This window comes from Ochotona princeps, chromosome 3, assembly GCF_030435755.1.
Source record: "Ochotona princeps isolate mOchPri1 chromosome 3, mOchPri1.hap1, whole genome shotgun sequence".
NCBI lineage: Eukaryota > Metazoa > Chordata > Mammalia > Lagomorpha > Ochotonidae > Ochotona > Ochotona princeps.
In genome coordinates, this window is record NC_080834.1 from 99,770,288 (window position 1) to 99,795,952 (window position 25,665).

At 43.5% G+C, this 25,665-nt stretch overlaps 1 protein-coding gene across 2 annotated transcripts in view; it reads right to left on the reverse strand.

Moving 5' to 3' along the window:
* MCF2L2 (MCF.2 cell line derived transforming sequence-like 2) overlaps positions 1–25,665 on the reverse strand; it is a 261,237-nt gene continuing 235,572 nt past the window's right edge. Inside the window, exons 23-27 of one of the 2 annotated variants that reach the window (XM_058662140.1) lie at positions 19,116–19,331; positions 17,470–17,562; positions 17,220–17,298; positions 712–800; positions 1–360 (exon numbers count right to left, since the gene is read on the reverse strand). In XM_058662140.1, coding sequence (XP_058518123.1) covers positions 238–360; positions 712–800; positions 17,220–17,298; positions 17,470–17,562; positions 19,116–19,331 — 600 coding nt within the window. In that variant the 3' untranslated portion in view covers positions 1–237. Of the gene's footprint in view, positions 361–649; positions 801–17,219; positions 17,299–17,469; positions 17,563–19,115; positions 19,332–25,665 lie in introns of both variants that reach the window. The other variant, XM_058662139.1, reaches the window with a different exon arrangement.

Below are 25,665 nucleotides of genomic sequence, written 5' to 3' on the forward strand. Positions count from 1 at the left end.
CCGGGCGCCGAATGGCGCGGGTCAAGGATCAACGGAACAGGAGGGCCTCAGGCGTCCTGCCCTTGCCTGCTCGGCCCTTGCCGGGAAACCAGCCGTCTCCCCCGCAGTGGCCTGCACGCCAGGGGACACCGGGGCGCGCTCCTCAGTGGTGCGGCTCACAGCCCTGAAATTCCCAGAGGATAGTTAGAGCCAGGGTGGGGGACTGGCAGCGGTGGTGCCTCTTTCCCCCTCTGGCGCTCACCTCTCCTCCCCATCGCCGCCGTCTTGCTTCTCCGCTCGGGGGCTTTCTCCCCTCTCCGGGAGAACTGGCTTGGAGGCACAGGTTTGCTCGTCGTCGTCCAACTGGAAAAGTCCCGAGAGCTGGAAGAAGGATGCACCCTAGGACTCAGCGTCTCACCCTCCTCCCTCCCCCAAGCCCTGCTCCTCCCTTCCCCTTCCCATTCCTGGACCATATGGGTTCCCAGCAAGAGTCCTTAATTCTAAGAAGAAAGCAGAAGCCTGGCTATGGAGGCAGTGACTTAGGACCTGCTAGGCTAGGGCCACCCCGAGGGTCCAGGGACCCCGGCTTGCTGCTGGGTGAGGGCCAGGTCCACATGGAGGAGGCGCGAGAGGAGGGGGCAGCGTGCAACAGGGGGAGAGGGAGGTGCACAGGCAGTTCTGATGTCCGGGGAGAAGGGACCGCATGCAAGAGGCAAGGAAGGCAGGAGTTACGCTCAGAGCGCTGTTTTCCTTTTCTAGATCTTCTGTGCCTTCTCGACCTTCCGTGGTTTCCATGGAGACCAACTCCCCGCCAGAGCAGCCTTGGGGAGACAAAAAGACAGAGGGAGGCCCGGCTTAAGAGGGAGCACTGAGCGGTCCGCAGAAACAGAAGAACAATAAACTTTCTTCGGGACTAGCAAAGGGAGCTTTCTCTGGTCCTTGCCGGGTTCCGACTTTGGGTCCCCACCCTCTCTTGTTATGACCATCAGGATCGCTACAGAAACCCCTCAAAACAAACAAACAAACAAACTAGAATAGATAGACTGAGAACAACAAGGAAAGCTTAGAAACAGACAGGTAACGGTCAGCGGGGATGCACTTATAACTCACTGGGTGGGACACAAAGATTAGTTACTCCTCACTGGGGTATTGAAGATTTCTCTGCACACCCCTCCTAAAACTGTTCACCTAAACTGTTGACATATGTCTTGTTAGAATTATAGAGTTAGACTACCCGAAAAACAACCAGGTTCAGCAAAATCATGCTTCAACGCTAAAAACTGCTAAATACTAAGATTAAAATAGACAAGAGACAGCTGAATAGTAATCTATAGCCATTTTAAGATGTATAGAACCCGGTTGTATATAAACTAACAATTGAAATGTCAATGTAGAAGTCACAGGATGTGGTTCAGAACTTGCATTCTTTTTTTTTTTCTTTTTCTCTTTTAACATATTGGTTACTCAATACCATGTCAACTAATTCCATAATGTTATAAATTGTTACTGATGTTATGTTATGTCGGGGCTTTTAATTGAACGGGATGATACTCTGCCGGCTCTACCTTCAGACCAGAGATGGTGTCCCCAAGAAACCGTTGAACTAATCTGGACAATAAGATGCTGGACTTTATGCTTGGTTGATGCTTGCAATGAAAGAATCTCAACTGAATTTGAACTGTGGTAATGCAACAAGGTGGAGGAATCCACCATGGGGGGGGGGGGACTGGGAAGGGGTGTGGGAAACCCAGTGCCTATAAAACTGTGTCACATAATGCAATGTAATTAATAATAAAAAAGGGGGTGGAGAGAGGGGCTGCCGGATGTGGCACTCAGTGCCCATCCGAGGGAGGGGCCTGCCCAAGACCAACACCTGCCACACACTCAGTACTGTGCCATCTTTCACCAAGGGCTGCATTTGCTAGCTCACTGTTTGCTCCTACAGCCCTCCAGGCGCAGGCTGGGAGGCAGCACAGGCACGCAGCCCAGCTCCTGCTGAACGTGGAGGGTGCCTGGGGTTCCAATCACAGCCTGTGGCTGCGTGGGGAGGGCAGGGCACTGGGTTGAACCAAGAGGAGTTGTCAGAGCCCTGACTGCACTCCAGGCAGTCCTGCTGCTGGCACCAGAAGAGGAGGCTGAAGGCTCTTCACAGGGCATGCTCCCTGGTGATGTGGCCCCAGCTGCCAATGCCTGGGGCGAGGGTGGAGACACCAGGAGCAGAATTTCCATGGTCTTTAGAGTGCAACCCCAGGGAGATGCATATTATCACCCCCCACACACCATCATGTGCACACACACGTGCCATTATGAAAATTAAAACTAAAGTCTAGGTAGCAACACTGAGCTTTGTAATCCCATCTGTCCTATCCTCCCTGTTGGGTTCTGTTCTACTCCACAGGACAAAGCAGTGGGGTGCTGGGGGAGGGGCAGGCATGGGCATTACAGGAGACAAACTGCACCTGCTGGCCCCTGTGTGTCTCCTCCAGAGCCCTGGGTTCTCAGTAGCAGACAACACCCCACCCTCCCTGAATTCCTCTCGGCTCCTGAAGACACCAGTGTCCTCAGAAACTGCAGACCTTGCAGGAGGGCCTTCAGCCCAAGCCCTGACAAGGAAGATAGGGCAGCTCCTGGGCATACAACCACTTGGGGGATCACAAGTGGAGCAGCCGGGACTCCAAAACTGAACTCTGGAACTGTGTTATGGAACACCAGCAACAATGCCAGCCCCTGGATTTTCTGTATCTTAACTGCCCATATGTGTAATTCTTTTTATGATCAGAAAAGGAAAGTTTAAAGTTTGCTTAAAAAAACAAATTTTGAAAGCAAACATAAAGCAGTTCCCTTGTGTATACTGATATTTTAAAAAAGTCAATCGGTTAGGTTCCTAAAATACCCTACAATCGCATCAGAAAGGACTGGGCCAGAGCTTACTTTATCAATGTATAAGAGAAGGATGGAAGGTCTCTTTGTCTCCTCTCTCTCTTAGCTCTGCCTCTAAGATAAGCAACTATTTTAAAATATATAAGCCTCATTAAATCATTCAGAATGACAATCATTAAAATAATCATGAGATCATCTAGGCCCACAGTAACTGCAAAGGTGTACGGGTTTGTAGTGCACAGGACAGATGTGGCATCCCTAGCACGGCCGGCAGGGGGCGCCCGTGGATCGCCACAAGAGGTTCTTTTTGCCCCTCAGATGGAATGGCTCTCCCACATAGCCAGGGCTTTGCAAATCACAGATAAATACAAATTTAAAACTCAAAATCGGGCCAGGCGCAGTGGCCTAGCAGCTCAAGTCCTCGCCTTGTGCGCTGGGATTCCATATGAGCATGGGTTCTAATCCCAGCAGCCCTGCTTCCCATCCAACTCCCTGCTTGTGGCCTGGGAGGGGGTCTAGGATGGCCCAAAGCCTTGAGACCCTGCACCCGTGTGAAGAGGCTCCGGGGTCCTGGCTTTGGATCAGCTCAGCTTCAGCCATAGCAGTCACTTGGGGAGTGAATCATTGGACGGAAGATCTTCCTCTCTGTCTCTCCTCTCAGTAAAGCTGACTTTCCACTAAAAATAAATAGATTTAAAAAAAAAAAAACCCTCAAAACCTTCCCCCCAATCCAAGGCAGGATCCCACTCTTTTCTGTGCACTGTCAGCTACCAGAGAGGGCTAGTTCCTCAGCAGAAACCCTATGTCTGCCTGAACCAGGCCCACTGATCATGAGATTACTCAGGACCTCCCCACTGCCCCCTGGGCCTTATCCCTACTAATGTGAGATGCACTACCAGTTTGTCTACCAGCAGGCAAAAGGAGCAGCTGCCATCCTCCAGGCAGGCACCTGCACTGCCCACCCGGAGGAGATAATGCCAGGGGCGTGTTTGACCAGCAGGTCAACATTGCATGCAGTTGCAGCTGTGAGTGGGCAAGGAGCCATCCGTCGATGAGAGTTTGGCTCCCCCACTATGTGTGCCACTATCAGAAGTATCAGAAGAGGTGTGGGTAGGTGTACAAGAGTATGGTGGCTCTAGAATGGGTGGGAGGGAGATAGGATTAACCACCACGGCAGGTGACAGAGACAAACTGAAGTAGGATCCCCACTGCCTTCCCTAGTGGAAGTTGTCTCCCTTGGGAACTGAACTCACTCTAGACCCACTGAGACTGAAGTCGCAAGGATGGGGAGCACAAACTGTCCATGGGTCCCCAAGAGTGAAAGGAGTGAGGGGGCAGCTTCTTCATTCTCTTTCCTCTCAGATTCATATATTCTGCCTACTGGAGCACCACACCATGAAACAGACCTACTATTAAGTTGCCTACTGCACTCTGAAGAACAACATCTCATTCCCACAGTGCCACATCCAAACTGTGGCTCCATCTCATCCTCATGGGGCCGTGCCAATACATTATCCCACCAGCACCTTCTCAACTGGGTGAGTCTACTGTCCCAGGTCCACAGTTATTCCTGTTTTGCCACAAAGGAGTCTCTTGATACAGTTATTTGATCCCATCTAGCCTGTAGCGGTCTGATGGAATCAGCTTGGCTCAGCACTGCTCTCTGCGGGGTTGTTGGACCTTCACTACAGCAGCAACAGAAAGAGGAGCCACATGATGGGCTGGGTCCCTGCACAGCCTCCCATTCTGCCACCACCTGCAGAAGTGCCAAGGAAGAGTCCAGATGACATCCACTGGTCAAGTCATCTAGTTGGCTTGATCATTTGGTTACGTCTCTTCATGGGTCATCTACAGTAGGTATTAAAGCACAATTCAAAGAGCCTTGCATAGGATTCGTTTGAGACCAAGACAGAGAAAGACAGCCTCCAGCTCCTGGTTCACGCCCCGGAGACCCACTGTGACCAGTGCTGGGCTGTGGCTGCATCCAGCATTTGGGAATACAGTCCAGGACTTCCACCTAGCTGCTAGGAACTCATTTATTCGCCCCATCCCTGCTGCATCCCAGGGTCTGCACTGAGCAGGAAACTGCAGCTAGCAACTGAAGCCAGGTGCTGCAGTGTGAGATGTGGGCAACCTAACTGCTAGAAATGCCCCCTTAAATTTTCTACTCCTTCCTGTCTGTCTGTGTGCCTCTGCCTTGGTCAAGTCACATTTCAATCTGACTCTACTACTTGTTCTGGAAGGAATTAGGAAGGAGAGTGGGGATGAACCTGGGGACAGGCAAACATTATCCCTTGCCCCCTGGCTGAGTCGGGGAGAGGGAAAAGTCGACTGTCCCACAAAGAGTAGACTACTGCCAGTCCAGGGCTCAGGGGACTGTATCCAGATACACTCACTCCATGTTTTAGCGTCCCTCATCTTTCCTATCAGGACATGGTCTTACCTACTCCTCAAATGGCAGGTGGCTGATGCTTAGGCTGGGAACTCACCCGCTTTCAAGTTCTGCCATGTATACTTTAGGTCAGTCTGTCCTCTGACGTAGCAGACAACAGGTTAAATACTGGCAAGGACCCCGTGATCCTCACCTGGTGTTTAAATCAGTAACTCATCCAAGCCTGGCACTTACTCTGTCTCTCAACCCCGCCACCCTGACAGATGATGTTTTACCCACCTCTCTCAGCATTGCAGCAGGTGCTGCGTCCCTGTCCGCCTTTCCCAGTCCAGGGTCACCCCAAGATGAAGGGTTTAGCAATGAAGCTGCTCCAGCAGGCCAGGGACCTGGACTCCCCATACCACACCCAAGCCAGTGACGGGATCCTCAATGCTTTTGGCCAGCAAGTGACCAAATAGCAGAATCCTATAGAGTGTGTGCTGCTGCTGTCTTGGATCAGTTGCCAAGAAAAACGGCGCAGTATATTACTGAGAAAGGACTTTCAGAAGAACCTTGGGAAGCAAAGAGGACAGAGAGTAATTGCTGCATTGTATGTTAAGACTGCGTTCTACTTTTTAAGAAGCCACCAAACTGTTTTTGCCAAGTGGCTGGATCCGTATGCATTCCCACCAGCAAGGAAGACCTCGTGGTGCCCCCCATGTTTACCAGCATTCGAGGCTGTCAGTGTAGTGTGGTACCTTTCATAGCTTAACTCTGACGGCTCTGTGGGTTATCAGTGGGTTATCCACCAATCTCTCACTGGGTTTTCAATGACTGGGATGTGTGTGTGTGTGTGTGTGTGTGTGTGTGTGTGTGTGTACAACTAACTAGTGAAAAAGTCCCTCAAGCTCATCTCAGTGGAATAAGCATTGCACTGTTAGCTTTTCATCTCCTAAAACCAACCCACCGCCGGACACTGAGAGCAAGTGCATACATCCGCTGCCACAGCACACAGGGGCTGACACAGAAAGGCCTGGCCACAGTCTGAAGCTCACCTTACACTGGCACATGCTCCTTTCTTGTGTCTGCTCACCCCATGGCTTTGGGTCTGATGACCTTAAGTATTTAACAGAGAGCTAGGAAGGAAGGAGGGAAGGAAGGAAGGAAGGAAGGAAGGAAGGAAGGAAGGAAGGAAGGAAGGAAGAAAGGAAGGAAGGAAACGAGGACAGACATTTGGGTAATGCACATCTTCATGTTCTGAATGAGCAAAGAGCTATAAATCCATCAGTTCACGTGTCTCTACCAGGGATCAGCAAATTTGAAGATTTTTTCCAATGTTGTCCCTTCTAGCCTCCAGCAAATGCTCTTATCAAGACCTCTTTATGGCACTCCTGGCACATGAGGGAAGAGTTTAAACCCCTCATGAAAACAATATACTTATGACTTGTTTGATAGACTCAATCTTTTCTCCCTGAGAAGTATCACTCACTCAATGAATGACATTAGGTTGAGAAATGCTATCTCAGCACACTTTACTGGTCTGTTGAGCTCCACCTAAAAAATTAATCCAGTGCCGGTGGGGGAGGTATTCCTTCACTTTGATTTTTTTTAAGATTTATTTATTTTTATTGGAAAGTCAGATATACAGAGAGGAGGAGCAAAAGAGAGTAAGATCTTCCATCTGATGGTTCACTCCCCAAGTGGCCACTTCAGCCACAATCTCAAGCCAGAAGCCAGGAGCTTCTGGGTCTTCCACATGCATGCAGGGCCATCCTTGATTGCTTTTCCAGGTAACAGGCAGGGAGCTGGATGGGAAGCAGAGCAGCCAGGATTAGAACTGGTGCCCAAATGGGATCCTGGCGCATTCAAGGCGAGGACTTTAACCACTATGTTATCGTGCCGGGCCCGAGTTGTTTGTTTGTTTGTTTTTAAATAGAGGATGCTAGCATGTGACTCTATCCCATTACCACATTAAATCTAAGTATTATAGGGTACAACAAATGAAAATCTGATTTCATTTTTTTCTCGAAAAAAGTTTCTCACAAACTAACCAAAAATCTCTATTGGAAACCAAAGAATAAAAATCCATTGCTCTAGGGGCCAGCAGGCTAGGGCAGGTTAATCCCCTGCTCAAGCCACTGGCATCCCATATGGGCATTGGTTCTAGTCTCGGATGCTCCACTTCCAGTTCAACTCCCTGCTAATGGTCTAGGAGAGCAGGTAATAGTCAATGCTTTGGGCCCCGTGCACCCAGGAGCAACCCAGAAGAAGCTCCTGGATCCCAATTTTGGATCAGCCCAGCTCTGGCCATTGGGGCCATTTGGCCATTCAGGGAGTGGACCAGCGAATGAGAGGTTTGTCTCCCTGACTCTCTAACTCTTTCAGATAAGCATATCTTTTAAAAATACATAGCTCCAAGAGATCCTATTACAACTCATCAAGGAACAGGTTTATCAGGAAAATATTTAGGGATCATATTCTAGGAATATTCACCAATCAAGAGTTTTTGAAGTCGGATATTTCCTCATTTGTACTAAGAAGAAAACAGGTCATATTTTATTTTCCAAATATACCACTGCATAATATGCCCACTACCCCAATTAAGAATCACTGCCATGGCAGATGATATTGCCATCACCTTTTGTTGCTCAAGACTGAACATCTGATTTCTTCATTCTCTGACCCTCCTGTTGCGCTTCATGCCTCTTAGCACCCCAGGGTCTAGAAGCCTGAGGCAGAAACACACTAGTTAGCCTTGCCCTGGCATGAATGGGCAAACTGGAAAGAGAGCCCTCCCTAACTGAACCATGCTGGCACTCTGATGTCAGATTTCTGGTCTCCAGAGCTGTGAGAAGATGAATTTCTATTATTCTGGCCATTCCATAGATAGAATTCAATGTATGACTGTCTAGGCTAATGAAGACATCAGTCAAAACCAAGACTCCCAATACTCAATACTAAATTCCATGGGCAGTACAAAAGTATAATCTAGAAAGTTTCTGGGAAAAGTTTATCTTTTGTTTACATAATAAATAAAAGGAGAGAGAGCCAAAGGGAAAAAGTGCACACTCAAAGCCCCATAAATACACAGCTTACTTTTGCCTCACTTGAAATACAAGTGCCTCCCACTGCCGCTGCTCCATTCTGAGCACAGGAAAATCAATGCACAAAGCAGCCAGGATCACATCTGGTGGGGAAGTAACGGGACAAGAACTCTTGACCTCCCCACGGAAAGCTTGGGAGGAGGTGGCACCCATAAATCCTGGAGAGCAACAGAAATAGAGGCGGGCCGTTCTTGTCATGCACTTTTCCCTATAGTCACTTCCTTTGACCTCTTCTGTAGGGAAAGCATCCTATCAACATGAGTCAACTTCTTCATATTAATCCTGACCTAAGTAGATTTCCACAGATAAACAGGAAATTGAGTTCATACCACACGGAGGGCATCAATGCCCCTCTTTCTCTCCTCTTCTACATAAGCAGGATCTGGACCCAGTGTTGTCTTCCCCAGCATCTATGTCCCTGGAATTCGTCCATGGTTTCTGTGCTTCACTCTCTCTTTGGTTCCTACCTTTAGTTCCATGCATGCTGGGCACTGGGTCTTGCCTGCTAGTGGAGGTTCTTTCTAGGTTTTCCACTGAGGGAACACATTTAACTCCACTGTTTCTACTTGAAAGAAAAACGCATGCGCACTGAGTGGCACAGGAAAGTGTGGCACGCACATGCTTCCCTGGAGCAGCTGAAGAAGCAGTGCTGGCTCCCAGCAGGTCACGTCCATGGGAAAGTGTCTCCTCGCTCAGCTGAACTCTAAGACCTGCCTCTGCTCTGTGGATGCCATTCTGTAAGGGAACAGTCCAAGGGCACCACCGGGTAGAGTATGCAGCTCACACATAGGTTAAAAAGATGAGAAGCGAGGAGCAGGAATCCTTTTCTTCTCAAAAACTGTCGCAATGACTCATTATAGCACGCTCCTTCCTTCTCTCTGCTGAAAACACCAGCTATCAAAGAAACTTTGGGAACATATTAGTTCAATGAATCAATGGTTGGGAGGTTTGGAGCTCCCATTTAAGTGGGATGCACCTAAGCAGAACCCCATCATCCCCATTCTTTGCTCGCAGCATAGTTTGCTTCTTCATCTGGTTGCTCACTGAGGTCCTTTCATTTGCATGCTCACCAAACACAGACTGGGCACCTGAACAAGTGCCCAGGGGCCTTAGTATAAGAGGCAGCAGGGAAACTAAAACTAACAGGATCACCTCTATGCCCGTAAATGAATTTGTGTTCTGGTAGGAAGGGAAATGTAAACAGAGTCCAACAAATACTATAGGAGAGCATGCTCATATGCACTGGATGCAGTGGAGGGAGAGCCACTCAGCTGTCTTCTACAGCCCTCACTCCTTCCTTGTTGCTCATCTCTGGGGAAGGGCTGGTGTGGTTCCGTGTCAAGCCAAAAGATCATTAATAAGGTAGCCCTTGTAGCAGAACTGAGTCACAGGCTACAAGTTCACTCAGTGTGCATAGATTGAGTACTCCCTGAGAGGGAGAAAGTTGACAGAAATAGAACAAGGGGCACCAATGAAACTTAAGACTAACCAAAGTACAAGCACATACAGCTTCCAGATAAGGAGAAATGAAGAGAGAACGGGCAGTAAAGATCAGAATCCTACGCAAAGAAGCTGCAGGAATCAACATCACAGAGTACTTTCACCTACTCAGCAAATTAGAAGGCAGGGAAGCCTGGAGAAAACGAGAGAACTGGAGGCTGTCATAGCAAAGCTCAAGAAAACAGCAAGAGGCCAGGACAAGCACAGCCTCAACCAGCAAGAGAGCGAGAGAACCCGGGAAAGAGGAACGGGGCCACTGGTTATTGAGAAACTAGGAAATCCAAAAATTGGAAACCTCACATTGTAAGTTGAGTGTTGAAAAAAAATCTATAAAAGTAATCACATAGAATCATATGAATTTGACACTTGTTAGAAAAAAAAATCAAGTATTTACCTAGCACTTGTTTTCTATTGTAGATTTCTCCTGCCTGGAATTAGTCAAAGGGCCAAAACAACAAAAATAAAGTCCTCTCACATGTACACTAATTTGAGTTGATTTTAAATATACACACATGGGCCCAGAGAGAGTACTATAAAAACATGTCAAAGTGTGTAGGTCTTGATCTCCTTTTCCCAGTAACTTGGAAAAGGTTTCTGCAGCCCCCAGCTCACCCAGTCCTGGAATTCTGTCCCAGGCCCACAGCCCATGCTGGGCAGTCCCCTGCAAGCCTGGGTTCTGGGTCTATCTGGCTTGCTTCATGTTGAATTCAGGGATAATGCCCATTAAGGGCTTAGTTTGTCCATATGATATCAAATTATAAGACTGGGTGAGGAACAAATCAAGAGTCGTTGGGATAATGATAGGAATCCCCCCCCACCCCTTTGTCTTTTTTGCTCAGGCACTAACTATCCCAGGTTTAAGAAAAGCAACAGGTCTCAACCTCCAGTAACTCCCCATCACCTACAATAGTGTTAACTGTTGTTGGAGCCCTGGAGTCTCTCCTCCTGGGGTTCCCCCAGTCCTGGCTCTCGCTCACTCACACAGCTCACTGCAGGCCCTCTCTCCATCTGACAGCCTGTGCTGTGCTGTTTGTGTCGCCCCGTCACTCATGAGGACATTTCATCAGACTCTGCTTGGAGGACCAGGCTCCTGAAAATGACTTGTGCTATTGACAAGCTGTGTGAAAGCCACACCTTGCTCCATATCCATAAAAGGAAAGGGCTGGACAATGCCCAGGGGCCATTTCAGTTGGATGGGATTTTTCCATTCATCTAAATTCCATGCTAGGGTCTGGTTTGTTTTCTTAACTAGATTTCTTACAACCGAGAAAGCACAATGCCAGCCCCTGAAGTAGACTTGAAAAATGTGATTCTGTACTATCCATGGAATAAATGTTATGCCTTTGTTAAAAAAAAAAAAACAACAAACATGAGTCTTCTTCTGCAAGACACAGTGGTACTCTATTAAAACTTCAGTGTTAGATTAAGCTCTACGCCATTAAGAAACTAACTTATTTATAGATCACCAAATTGATCTGGAGGTGTTACAATCCCAATCAGCATTGTTTAAGAAACTGCTTAACTAAACCTAAATGATAGTTAGCCCTCTGATTACACAAGTTTACGTGTCAACCAACCATTTATTAAGAATATTGGCAGGCCCAGTGCTGTAGACTAATGGCTAAAGTCCTCGCTTTGCACATGCCAGGATCCCATATGGGCGCTGGTTTTAATCTCAGTGGCTCCACTTCCCATCCAGCTCTCTGCTTGTGGCCTGGGAAAGCAGTTGAGGACAGCCCAAAGCCTTGGGACCCTGTGCCCATGTGGGACACCCAGAAGAGGCTCCAGGCTCCTGAATTCAGATCAGCTCAGCTCTGGCCATTGTGGCCACTTGGGAAGTGAACTTGTGGACAGAAGATCTTCCTCTCTCTCTCTCTCTCCTCCTCTGTATATCTGACTTTCCAATAAAACACATACATACATACACACACTAAATATTAAAAAATTGGGAAAATAATTGCTCTAAACTTAACATGTATAGACATTTCTCTCCAGTCATTATTCTCTAAATAGTATAGTACAACAGCAATTTCCACAGCATTTACTTTGTATCAGGTATTATAAGCAATCTAGAGATAATTTAAAGTATTCAGGAGGTTGTGCATAGGTTATATGCAAATATTACACCATTTATATAAGGGACTTGAGCATCTATAGATTTTGTTATCTACATGGGCATCCTAGAACCAATCCAACATGGATACTGAGGGATGACTAAATATGGAAACAAAGAACAGAGAACAACGTTAAAAGGAAAAGTCAAACGATCTGATTTTCAGATTTACTTATAAAGACATAGCTATCAAGATAGTGAGACGGCCCAGCACGTGGCCTAGCAGCTAAAGTCCTTGCCTTGAATGCACCGGAATCCCATATGGGCACCAGTTCTAATCCCGGCAGCTCCATTTCCCATCCAGCTCCCTGCTTGTGGCCTGGGAAAGCAGTGGAGGACGGCCCAAAGCTTTGGGACCTTGTACCCGTGTGGGAGACCTGGAGGAGGTTCCTGACTCCTGGCTTCGAATCAGCACAGCACCGACCAATGTGGTCACTTGGGGAGTGAATCATCGGGCGGATGATCTTCCTCTCTGTCTCTCCTCTCTGTGTATCTGACATTCCAATAAAACTGAATAAATATTAAAAAAAAAGTGAGATGTTGATGTCAAAATAGATAAGTCGGTGGAATAGAAAAATATCCCAAAATAGATGCACTTATATTTAAATAAAGAATAGTCCTCTCAGCAAATGGTAATGGAACAATTAAATATCCATATGTAAAAAAATCAAATTGAGTCTTGATTCATATCTTGTCCTTATGTTCGATTGAAAAGAGCATGATTATCATGTGTCCGTGGTGAAGATCTCCTTTGTTCAAGCCTGTTGGGAGTTCCGTGCCCCTCCTGGATGTTGTTTCCAAATTCTTTCTCCAGGTTAGGGAAATTTTCCCTTATTATCTCGTTAAATACATTCGTAAACCCAGCTTCTCATTCTGTACCTTCTGGGACTCCCATAACTCATATTTGGCCTTTTAGTTAGTCATTCAGTAGCATGTTATTTAACTTCATGGTGTTGTTAATTTCTTTTTTTTTTCTCCTTCCTGTTGTTGATTTTGGTTTGTGGCTTTTCATTTAAGGGGATGTATAGTGACTATTTAATGGAAACTATCATATCTAGCAGCATGTTATTTAACTTCATGGCATTGTAAATGTTTATATGTCTATTTTTCTTCCTGATGTTCATTTTGTATTGTGGTTTTTCATTTAAGGGGATGTATAATAACTGTGTAATGGAGACTATCATATCCAGATGTGAGGATACAATACAGTCGGCATCTCTACTTTCAGACAAAGATGGACTCCCAATGAAACTGTTTACTATATCTTGACAATAGGATGCTGGACTCTCTGCCATTGTCCATGCCCGCAATGATGGATACATGACTGTGTATGAAGAACTATACTATAGCAATGATATAGGGGAACTCAGTGAGAGGGGAGGGAATCGGGGAGGGGTAAAGGAAATCCCAGGGCCTATGGAGCTATATCATAAAATGATAATAAAAAGAAAAAAAAATGTGGTAGGGACAGACATTTGGCCTAGAAATCAAACCACAGACTAGGATTGCCACAGCCCAAACTGGAGTACATGGATTCCACGTCCATCTCCAAGTCTTCCTTCAGCTTCCTCCTAATGCAGACTCTAGGAAGCAACAGTGATGACTCAACAAGTGAGTTTCTGCCACCAACATGGGACATTTGGATTTAGTTTAGCTGCCAGTTTCAGCCCAGCCCAGACCTCATTCAGATTCCTAGGGAGTGAACCAGTGATTGGGAACTCCTAAAATGCCTACCCCTAAGCACCCGTCATAGCTGTTCGAGTTCCATAATCCTGAGGTGGAACTTATAACTCCACACATGCAAGCTCTTCACTTCATCCTTACACAGGTGGTTCTTCAGAGCATCCTTTGAGAAATGCTGGTTTAAGGAGTAAGGACTTACAGAATAACTTCAGGACTAGAATAGTATTTCTGAGGATATGAGGAAGACATATAACTTCGCTGCTACAGGTGTCGTATCCTTCTGTTTCAATCCTTGAGACCAACATGGTGGTAGCAGTTGAAAAGCAAAAATAAATTATGGCTTTCCCCACCTTACCTTTACACAAATTTAAAAAGCAACTATACCACTCTAGTCCCAGTACTGTTTCCTGGAAAGGGCGTGCCATTTAAAGAACTTATGCCACTTGGTGGCTGTGGTTTTCCAGTCATGTGTCTTGGTTTATCTTATCATGTGGAAAAACCAAGGCAACCTTCATATCCTCCACACTTGGCTGTCAGGCTGAGAATTTGCAGAAAGAACATGAAATTGTTGCATGGCTGCCAAGTCCCTGGAGGCAAAATGTATCCTTTCCTTTGTATACAATTTTTTTTTTTACTAAACACACAAACTGCTGCCAGTATAAATAGCAGATTAATTTTTTTTCATGATATTGATACTTCAGGTATTAAAAATCAATTGATGAAGCTTGGCATGATGTTCCTATCAAATATTTTAGCTACCATGAAATGAAAATCAATTGAATAAAACAAACACTGATGTGAAAGGGTGAAGTCTACTCACAGATTTTCTTTTTTAATTATTACAAGGAGTTTCAGGAGTGCCATGCATGAAAACGACAACAAAGGAAAAAAAACAGCAAAAATTCTCTCTTCCATGACAGACTTGCAAAATCTGGATAACATTTGCTTAAGAGAAACAGTTAATTCTCCACAGGAACAGTGAGCACTGTGATGTTTTAGCTTGCCCTATTCCTAACCTCTCTCTCTTTCTTCAAGTTGTAGTCTTAGAAACCAAGACTGCAATGAACGTGAAAACTAGCATACAAAAATTAACTCAAGATGGATCAAAGACCTGAATGAAAGACTTAAAAAACACAGGCCCAGCGCAATAACATAGCAGTTAAGGTCCTCGCCTAGAACACAACAGGATCCCATATGGGCATAGGTTCTAATCCCAGAGGCCCTGCTTCCCATCCAGCTTCCTGCCTGTGGCCTGGGAATGCAGTCAAGGGTGACCCAAGACTTTGGGTCCCTGCACCTGTGTGGGAGACCCAGAGGAGGCTCCTGGCTTCGGATTGGCTCAGGTCCAGCCATTCCAGCCACTTGGAGAGTGAAACATTGGACCGAAGATCTTCTTCTCTGTATATACGCCTTTCCAATAAAAAAAAAATAAATCTTAAAAAAAAAAAAACCACTATAAACTCTTAAAGGAAAGCACAGATAGAAATCTTCATGACCTGAAATGGTTTATCAGATATAACATCTAAAACACAATCAACCAACCAGAAAAACAGACAAGTCAGACCTCACCAAAATAAACACTTTATAGGAAAAAAGTCAATTCATAGAACATCGAAAATACTTTAAATCATGTGTCTGAAAAGAGTGTTTGTAGAAATACGCACATACACACAATGTACAACTCAACCAAGAGGCAAGAGACTTAAAAATGGGCAAAGAAATTGAACAGAGAGTTCTTCCAAGAAAATATATGAAAGGCCGATAAGTGCACGGAAAAAAATTCAACATCACTAGTCACGAAGAAAGCACATAAAGCTATATAGTGAAGTACCACTTCAGATCCACTAGGGATGTCAATCACAACCATAACAACGACAATAATGGACAATACCAAGTGCTGGTGAAACAGGGGAGGAAATAGAACACTTCTACACTGCTAATGTGAGTATGAAATGGTGCTACTGTTTTGGAAAACAATTCGGAACTCCCTCAGAAAATCAGCATAGAGTCCACATATAGCCCAGCATTTCTGTCCCATGTATCCAAGAAATTTAGAAAATAAGGTCCAAAAGCTCACACACAAATATCTATAGCATCATGATTTCTAGGATCTGAAAAGTGGAAGCAACTCCAATGTTCATTAACCAACAAATGGATAAACAAGTAGGGCTGCTGTTAATTGAATGTGTCCTGAAAAGTTCATGTGTTAGAAATATGATCCCCAACATGGTGGTGCTTAGAAGGACATAAAGGAAGCTGCATGGGCGCATGAAGGCGGTAGTGCTGTACTACAGGAATGAGTGTACTAGTCTATAAACAGGATCCATGTAAAGGACTGAGTTCTCCACACCTCTGGCCCATCTATTTTCTGCCCTGTGATAATGCAGAGAAGACCCTCACCAAATGCCTCAGTCTTGGACTTCACAGCTTCTAGAACTGTAAGCCAAGAAACCCAGTTCATTTCCAATTATCCAGTTCATACTATCCTGTGACAGCAGCACAAAATGGTCTATGAGAATGGAATAACCATACAGTGAACTATCATTTAATAATAAAAAGAAATGAAGTATTGAACATGCTACAACCTGTATAAAGCTTGACAAAATTATACAAAGTGAAAGACATCAGATGGAAAGGGCCATGTTTCACATGATCACATGTGCTTACAATGTCTAGAATAGGAAAAGCCACTAGACAGAAAGTATATTAGTGGTGACAGGGGTTGGGGGAGGAGATGAAAGATCATGGCTAATTGGCACAGGATTGGGGACAGACTGTGAAAATGCTTTGGAAACAGAATTAGAGTTAAAACTCACTGTATTGAATACTTTGAGGGCATTTTATGGTATGAAAGGTCATGTCTCAACATTTAAAGTGTTGTACCTTCTGAAAGCTAGCATGGTGTTGAATCTCTATTGACACTTTCTTAAATGGCCTTGGAGTTTTGGACTGAAAAGTTGATCTGGAGCCCAGCACTGTGGGTCAGGCTGTGGCCTGTGATGTCAGCCTCCCAAATGGTGCTCATCACAGCTCCTCCAACTCTGATCTAGCTTCCTGCTAATGTATCCAGAAAAGACAGTGGAAAATGGGGCTCTGACAACCACGTGAGAGACCCAGGTGGAGTTCTAGTCTCCTAGCTTCAGATTGGCACAGCACTGGCTGTGGCAGACATTTGAGGACTGAACCAGATGATACAAGATCACCATCTCTCTCTCCACAACCCGTTCCGTGTGTGTGTGTGTGTGTGTGTGTGTGTGTGTGTATCTGTGTGCGTTTCTTCCCCTTCTCTGTTACTACTCTCTTTTTCAAATAAATTATAAATAGGTATTTATATTTTAAAACTCATCTGGCAATTGGTGTGAGAAGGAATATAACTAAAAGAAACACATCTACACAACCACAACCAACCACACAAAAGTAACTCACACAATCTAAAGTAAGCATAGGTGCATGCAGGGACTGTGAAAACATGGCCACTGTTACTTTAACATTATTTTAACCATTTTAACAATATCCACAATCTACAGACCCACTGATCAAAAAGATGAAACCATTGTAACTCTGAATTAAAGTTAGGAGAGGCCCCTACCTTTAACATTGTTTTCTTGTTCAACCAGTAATTTACTTATTTCTGAAAACCAGCAATCTCTGATTTCTTTTGAGGTGGCCTGTATTTAGAAAAGAAAACATGAGAATATGAGAATATAAACCCTGGAACACTCATTGCACAGTATTCTCTAAGGGACCTTTAGAAGAATGTGAATGGCATCACTTGGCAAGCGATGGGAACATAGCAGGGAAAGAGTAGCAGATACCCTGGAAGAAAGTACGAGTTTTACCTGCAGGATGTATTTCTCCAATCCACTTCGGTTGGCAATTTCAAACTTTCTATTGCTCCCCCTTCCAACCTGGCGAATTGAAAGTGTCACCAACTATTGCAAAGAAAGAAGAGAAGTGTTCAGTACCATTATTTTCAGAGAGCAAAATTATACCTGGGGAGGACATAGGTCACAGTGGCTAAGATACCATTTTGAGGGCCCAGTGGCGTGGCCTAGTGGCTAAAGTCCTCACCTTGAATGCACCAGGATCCCATATGGGTGCCGGTTCTAGTCCCGGCAGCCCCACTTCCCATCCAGCTCCCAGATTGTGGCCTGGGAAAGCAGTCGAGGATAGCCCAAAGCTTTGGGACCCTACACCCATGTGTGAGACCTTGAAGAAGTTCCTGGTTTCTGGCTTCGGATCAGCACAGCACTGGCTGTTGCAGTCCCTTGGGGAGTGAATCATCGGACAGAAGATCTTCCTCTCTGTCTCTCCTTTCTGTATATCTGACTTTGTAATAAAAATAAATAAATCTTATAAAAAAAAAAAACCAAACCATTTTGAATGCTGGCTTTCCATAATGGAATGACTGAGGTTGAGTCTTAGCTCTGCTTCTCATTCCAGCTTCCTGCTAATGTGCCTCTGGGAGGCAGCATGCCACCCATAAAGCAGCCCAGGACTGAGTTCCTAGCTCCAGGCATTTGCCTTGCCCATGCCCAGCTTGTTGCGGGAATTCTGGGAAATGAATCTGTAGGTGGAAGATTTTGTGTCTGTCTGTGTCTCTCTGTTTGTCAAATACATTAATTTTGAAAATTACTCATTAATTCTCATTTTTTCTATAATTTCTCTTCTTCCGTCTTCCTTCCAAGTATTTTGTTTACTCTGCTTATGGCCCCATGAAGACATGAAACACAGTCAGGTACGCTGTTATGTGCCTTGCGTTTCAGAATGTAGCATGGACGTCACCTTTCTATAAGGAGAGTTGTGGTACTCAAATGTCGAGTGAAAAGGTTGTGTCTTGTTTCACGAATCTCTCCAGAATTGGAACTGACTGAATGTCTGCTAGGACATGGAAAGAACAAGGGCTGCCATCAGTAATTAGTAGCTTCAATCAGAAGAGCAAAAATGTGTGTGGGCATGTGGATGGGTAAAACAGCCAGCTGGCATTGAAAGATTTTCTACAACATAGAGAACAGGCGACACTTTATGTAGACAGTGGTTCCTAACCCCCCCCCCCGGGATCAGGATATTACTTGTACACAAACATGTGAAGTTGAGAAGGGCAAATCTAAAATGACATTTCACCCAGCTCTAAAATCACCCAATCTTTCACCTGTTTTCCTGGAGAATGGAGGGCACTTCTACTAATTACCTAGGTTAGAAAGGTTATATACCTACCATACCAACACTTCTCTGTACCTTTCTCTGCCTAGCAGAAAGGGAGCCTTGTGCCAGCCTGACCCTGGAGTCAGGCAGGCTGAGCTACGGATTCTGGCTCTCCTGTGTGGTATTTGACAAGTTTAATTTACCTCTCTAAGCTTCATCTTCCTCATCTGTAAAAAAGGATGATTTCTCTTTCTCTCTCTCTCTCTCTCTCTCTCTCTCTCTCTCTCTCTCTCTCTCACCCTCCCTCTCTCACTCTGGTTGTGGTGGGTGTGGTAGGTACCTTCATAGACTTCTTGAAGCTGTAATGAGGAGACAGCCCCTGGTCACTGGGCTCCATTCGGATCTTACAGAACACTATTCCCTTTTCAAATAGGTAGATTTGCCTCTGGCTGGGCTTAAATCGAATAAAATCCTTCATTTTGTAGCGATCTTTGTGAATTGTCCAGATGTTGAAGGGGCCCTGCATCAACAGCTTGCCCAGTTTTCCAATGTCATCCTTTTAGAAACACAGACACACACACACAGAGAAGTGGTTACAAAGACATAAAACAAATGCTAATGGATTTAAAGGGATATATAGACTCCAACACAATGATACTAAATAATATTAAACACTCTACTAACTTTAATGGACAGGTTTACAAGATAAAACTTAGCAAAGAAACAACAGAACCCAATTACACAATAGGAAAAATGAACTTAATATTTACAGAACCTTTCATCCTACAAACTCAGAAGCATATTTTTTTCACTAGTACATGAAATCTCATCCATGCTAGATCATATTCTAAATCATAATACAAGCTTCAGCAAATTCAAAATAATTGGATCATATAATTTATTTTCTTAGATCATCAGGGAATGAAACTGGAGACTAGCAAGTCAAAATACTCCAGTAAATATGCAAACACTTGGAAACTGAACAACACATTGCTGAATTAACAATAGGTTAAAGAACTCAAAAGGAAATAAAAGATTCTTGAAACTAATGAAAATGTTAACACAACATATCAAAATTTATGAGACAACAAAAGCAGTGCTAACAGAGAAATTCATTGCAATTAGTGTCTATATCAAGAAACTAGGAAGGCATGAGGTAAACGAATTAACTTATATATCTGAATGAGATAGAAAAACAGCAGCAAACTAATCCTGAAAGTAGAAGAAAGAAAAAAATAATTAAAATTAGGGAATAAATAAATAAATTGCAACCAAAAGAACAATACAAAAGATTAACAAATCAAAGAGCTGGTTATTTAAAAAAAAAAAAGAACAAAATAGATATACCATTAGGCAAGCTAATAAAAAAACAGAAGGTCAAGACACAAATTAATAAACTCAGAGATGATAAAGGAGCTGTAACAATGCATACCATGGACATACAATAAATCACCAGAAACAATTATAAACAATTATATGACAGAAAATTGGAAAGCCTAGAATCAATGCACAGATTTCTTGACACATGTAACTTACTGAAACTAATACAAGGACATTGGAAATCTAAATAAACCAATAACTAGAGTAGATATTCAATCAGCAATTAAATCCCTCCCAACAAAGAAAAGTGCAAGACAGGACAGCTTCACAGTTGAATTCTTTTTTTTTATATACATTTTATTATTATTGCTATGATTTTATGATACAGCTCCATATTCCCTTATCCCCTCCCCAATTCCCTCCCCCCCCACCTAGTTCCTCTATATCATTACTAAAGTATAGTTCTTCATACTCAGTCATATGTCCATCATTGCGGGCATGGACAATGGCAGAGAGTCCAGAATCCTATTGTCAAGATGTAGTAAACAGTTTCATTGTAAGTCCATCTTTGTCCGGAAACAGAAATGCATACCATACTGCATCCTCACATCTGGATGTTAGTCTCCATTTCACATGATACAAAATCAACAATAGAAAGAAAAATAGAAATTTACAATGCCCTGAAGTTAAATGACATTTTACTAGATATGACAGTCTCCATTACACAGCTACTATACATCCCCTTAAATGAAGAGCCACAAAACAAAATCAACATCAGGGAGGAAAAAGAAACTAACAACACCAAGAAGTTAAATAACATGCTATTAAATGACTAATGTGTAGCTGAAGAAATGAAAATCAAGAACCTTCTTGAAGAGAATGATGCCACTGCATGATCTACCAGACACTGAATGATTTAATCGGAAGAAAGCGTTTTGAAGAGATGAAACCAACAGAAAACAAGACCCATGCGATATAGTTTCCACTGATCTTTGTTGAAGTGTGTTTCCTCCAGAAAATAAGCAGATGGGTTTTGTTTTTTAATCCAGTCTACTAATCTATGATGTTTGATTGAGCTTAAGCCATTTACATTCAGAGTTTAATATACATGGGTGTTACTTTGGTCCTGTCATTTTAGCAATGGGTTGTTCATTGGTTTAGTCTTCTGTTGTCATTTGTCTGGGATGTTCTTCACATTTGCCTTTGGTTTTGGTAGGTGCTATTTCTCTTCTCTGTCAAGAGAACATCTTGAAGTATCATTTGTAGAGCAGGTTTGAAAGAGGCAAATTCATTTAGCTTTTCTTTACTGTGGAAGAATTTTATTTTCAAAGACAAAAGAAAGCTTTGCTGGGTATGTTATCCTAGGCCGACAATTTTTTTCTTTTAGAATCTGGAATATGTCACTCCATTCTCTTCTTGCCTGTAGAGTTTCCTGTGAGAAATCTCCTGTGAGCTTAATTGGCATTCCTTTATATGTCAATTGATTTTTTTCACGTGCACATTTAAGGATCTTTTCCTTATGTTCAATTGAAGAGAGCTTGATGATCATATGTCGTGGTGAAGAACGTTTTTGATCAAGCCTGTTGGGAGTTCTGTGCCCCTTCTGGATCTTGTTTCCCAATTCTTTCTCCAGATTAGGGAAATTTTCCTTTATTATTTCATTAAACACATTTACAAACTCAGCTTCTCTTTCTGCACCTTCTGGGACTCCCATAACTCTTATATTTGGCCTCTTAATAGTGTCTTTCAATTCTTGAATACTTTTTTTGGCCTGATCCAGCTCTGCTTTCAGTTTTTTGTTTGCTTTCCCTTGATGACAGGAAATATTTTCCAATTCTGAGATTCTTTCTTCTGCTTGCTTCACTCTATTTTGGAGACTCTCCACTGTACTTTTAATTTGCTCTACTGTGTTCTTAATTTCTGATATACCAGCCTTGATTTGCTTTATTGCTTCCTTAAATTCTTTGAACTCTTGTATGTACTTCTCATTGTTAATCAGAAGCTTTAAAATGAGTTTTCTGAATTCTGTGTGCCCCATTTTCTCGATATCTTCCTCAGTTAACTCTGAGGTTGGCATAGGGTTTTGCTCCTTTGCAGGGGAGTTTTCAGTATTATTCATTGTTCCTTTGTCTCTTCTTTTGCTCTTGGTCATTGCACTTCTGGTTAGCAGAGTCTTCTCCTTGGGGCAAGTTTCTAAGCTGTGTCACCCATAGGTCTACAATACAATTTTACTTATTGCGGTTGATACACAACTTTTTCCTTGCAGCCACTTGTGCCACAGCCTCCAGCGAGTTCCAGGTCTGGGATCTTATGTCAGATTTCCACCATGGTCTCCACAGCCCCAGTTCTTGGCTCACCACTCTCCACCTCCTGTGATACTGTGCTGAGGCTGCACTGTTGTCTCTGCAACCTTTCTCCCACTTCCGGTTGGAGCAGGTCCCAGGATTAGAAACTCCAGGTGTCCTATATAATTAGGTTGTTGGTGGCACTGATATTGTTGGAACCTGTTGGACGTTAGGACTGGGTGCCACACGGACCTATTTTTGCCAGTACGATGTCACAGTCAGCATTATTTTCCTGCGGGACCAGTGCAATCCACTGACGTCAGCGAGTTCTTGCGAGCTCAGCACATGCGCAGTTCACTGTTGTCCCCTGCAGTCCCAAAGCTATTGCCACAGTGCCCAAAATGGCGCCTGATATATAACCACTAGAGTTCTTGATCTGCTGGCCGTCAGATCCGAGGGCTACCCAGACCTGCTCCGGGTAGAACCGGCAGAATACCACGTCGTCGCAGTTCACCAAGTCAGAAATGAGTTCACTCCCAGCTCAGCACATGCTCAGTCCTTTCCCTTGTCCTTTCCCCCTTATGCAAAATGGCGCACAATTCAGCTCTAGGGGGCTGACTGGGCTATGGAATCCACTCTGTTCTCGCACTGCCCATCTGAGATCTGCTGCTCTGCTCCTGGTCAAACCAAACGGACCAGCAGGACGGACAGGTCTTTATCTGGGTTCACCTCCCGAGTTCCCAAGCTCCCAGTGAAAGTCCCTTCCCACCTGGTTGTTGGTGGCGTTCTGGATGCTGGTGGCATTCAGATTGCCGTGCTGGAGTATCAGTCACTGCAACACCACACTGCTGTGCCCACTGCTTTCCTGTGTCTGTCAGTCTCCAGATACCCCTCTGCTGTTGTTCTGTCCTTTCCTATTTCCTGAAATATATCCTCTCTGCTTCATCCTGATCAAACATTTTTCTGTCCGTTTAAATGTGTCCTTACCCTATTCCGCCATCTTGATTCTCCTCCACAGTTGATTTCTACCAAACATTTCAAGAAGAACCAACTCCAATTCTTCACAACCTTATCAAAACAATAGAAAGGGAGGCAATCCTCCCAAATTCCTTCTATGAGCTAACATCACCTTAATTCCTAAATCAAAGAGATACAACAGAGAAGGATAACTATGGACACAGACACAAAATTCCTCAATAAAACTCTAACCAACAGAATCCAATAATACATCAGATAGATCATCCACATGGACCAAATGGGATTTATCTCTGCCATGCAGGGATGATTTAACAAATACAAACCAATAAACATGATACACCACATCAACAAAATGAAAAGTAAAAGCCATATGATCATTTCAATAGATTACAGAGAAAGCATTTGATAAAATCCAACATTATTTTATGCTAAAATCTCTTAACAAGTCAGGCATAGAAGAAAAATTTCACAAGACAATCAAAGTAATGTGTAGGATGTCCACTCTCACCATTGCTAGTCAACAATAATACTGGAAGCCCTAATCAGAGTTATCAGGCAAGACAAAGAAATTAAAGGAATCTAATTTGGAAATAAGTCAAATGATCTCTGTCCACAGACGACATGATTCTATGCATAGTAGAATCAAAAGACTCAACAAGAAGACTACTGGAATTCAAGAGGGTTTGGCAAGGTAGTAGGAATATAAAATTAATGAACATAAATTGGTGGCCTTAGTATGCACAAACAATTCGGTGGCAGAGAAAGAATTTGTAAGATCAATTCCATTCAAAATAGTAGAGAAGAACCTCAAGTACCTCGGTATAAACCTAACCAAAGATGTGAAGGACCTGTACGATGAAAACCATAAAACATTAAAGAAGAAATAGAAGAGGACAATAAAAGGTGGAGAAATTTCCTGGATTGGTAGAGTCAACATCATGAAAATGTCCATATTATTGAAAGTAATCTACAGATTCTATGCAGTCAACAACATTTTCCACAGAGCTAGAAAAGAGGACTAAAAAATTTATGTAGAAATACAAGAGACTCTGAATAACCAAAGCCACTTTAAACCATAAAAGCAATGGGAAGAATCACATAACAAGATTTCATGATGTACTATAGGGCAATGATAGCTAAAACACTCTGGTAAGGTACAAAAATAGGGAAGAAGATCAGTGGAACAGAATAGAGACATCAAAAATGAGTCTACATACGTACAGCCAACTAATCTTCGACAAGATAAATGAAACAACCCAGGGAAGGGTAGTCTCTTAAAAAAAAATGCTGCTCAGAAGATTGAAAAGCAGCCTGCAAAAGTAAGAGGTAACACCCCTACCTTTTACCTTATAAAAAAGTCAGCACTAAAAAGACTGAGGATCTAAACCTGCACTCAGATGCCATAAAGCTACTAGAGGAAAACACAGGGAATACTCTAGGCAAAGGCTTTTTAGAAAAGACATCAAAAGCATAGGCAGTTAAAGACAAAATAAACAAATGGGACTACATCAAACTAAGAAGCTTCTGTATAGCAAAGGACACAAAAAAGGGAAGATGCATTCAACAGAATGGGAGAGAGACTAGTATCCAGGATAAAGAGCTCCAGAAACACTCAGAAATAGCAAAACAAACTATTTAAAAATGCACAAGGACATGAACAGACATTTCTCAAAAGACAAAAATCAAAAAGCTAACACCCATATGAAAAAAATGCTCACGTTCCCTAACTATTAGGGAAATGTAAATCAAAACTACAGTGAAGTTCCATCTAACTCTAGTGATGGGACTATTTCTTTTTATATGTACAGAGATCAGCAAACAACAATTGTTAGAAAGGATATGGGGAAAAGGTTACCCTGATTCACTGTCAGTGGGAATGTAAACTAGAAGTCATTATGAAAAATACTCAGACAACTAGGATTCGATCTACAATAAGACCAAACCAACCTATGCCTGGGAATATATCCCAAGGAAATGAAATCTGCATATAAAAGAGTGACCTGTAGCACAATTCACAATGACAAAGTCACTGAACTAACCCAGATGCCTATCAACAGAGAAATGGATAAAGAAATTGTGGTGAAAAAGAGAGAGAAGGAAAGGAAGGAAGGAAGGGAGGGAGGGAGGGAGGGAGGGAAAAATTGTGGTACATTTACTTGGTGGAATACTACTCAGCCCTAAAGAGGAATGAAATCTTGCCATTTGCAATAAAATGGTCCCAGCTGAGAACCATTCTGCTTAGTGAAGTAAGGCAAAGGTTAAATAAATATCTCTAATATAAAACAATGAAAATATAAAGTGCTATAT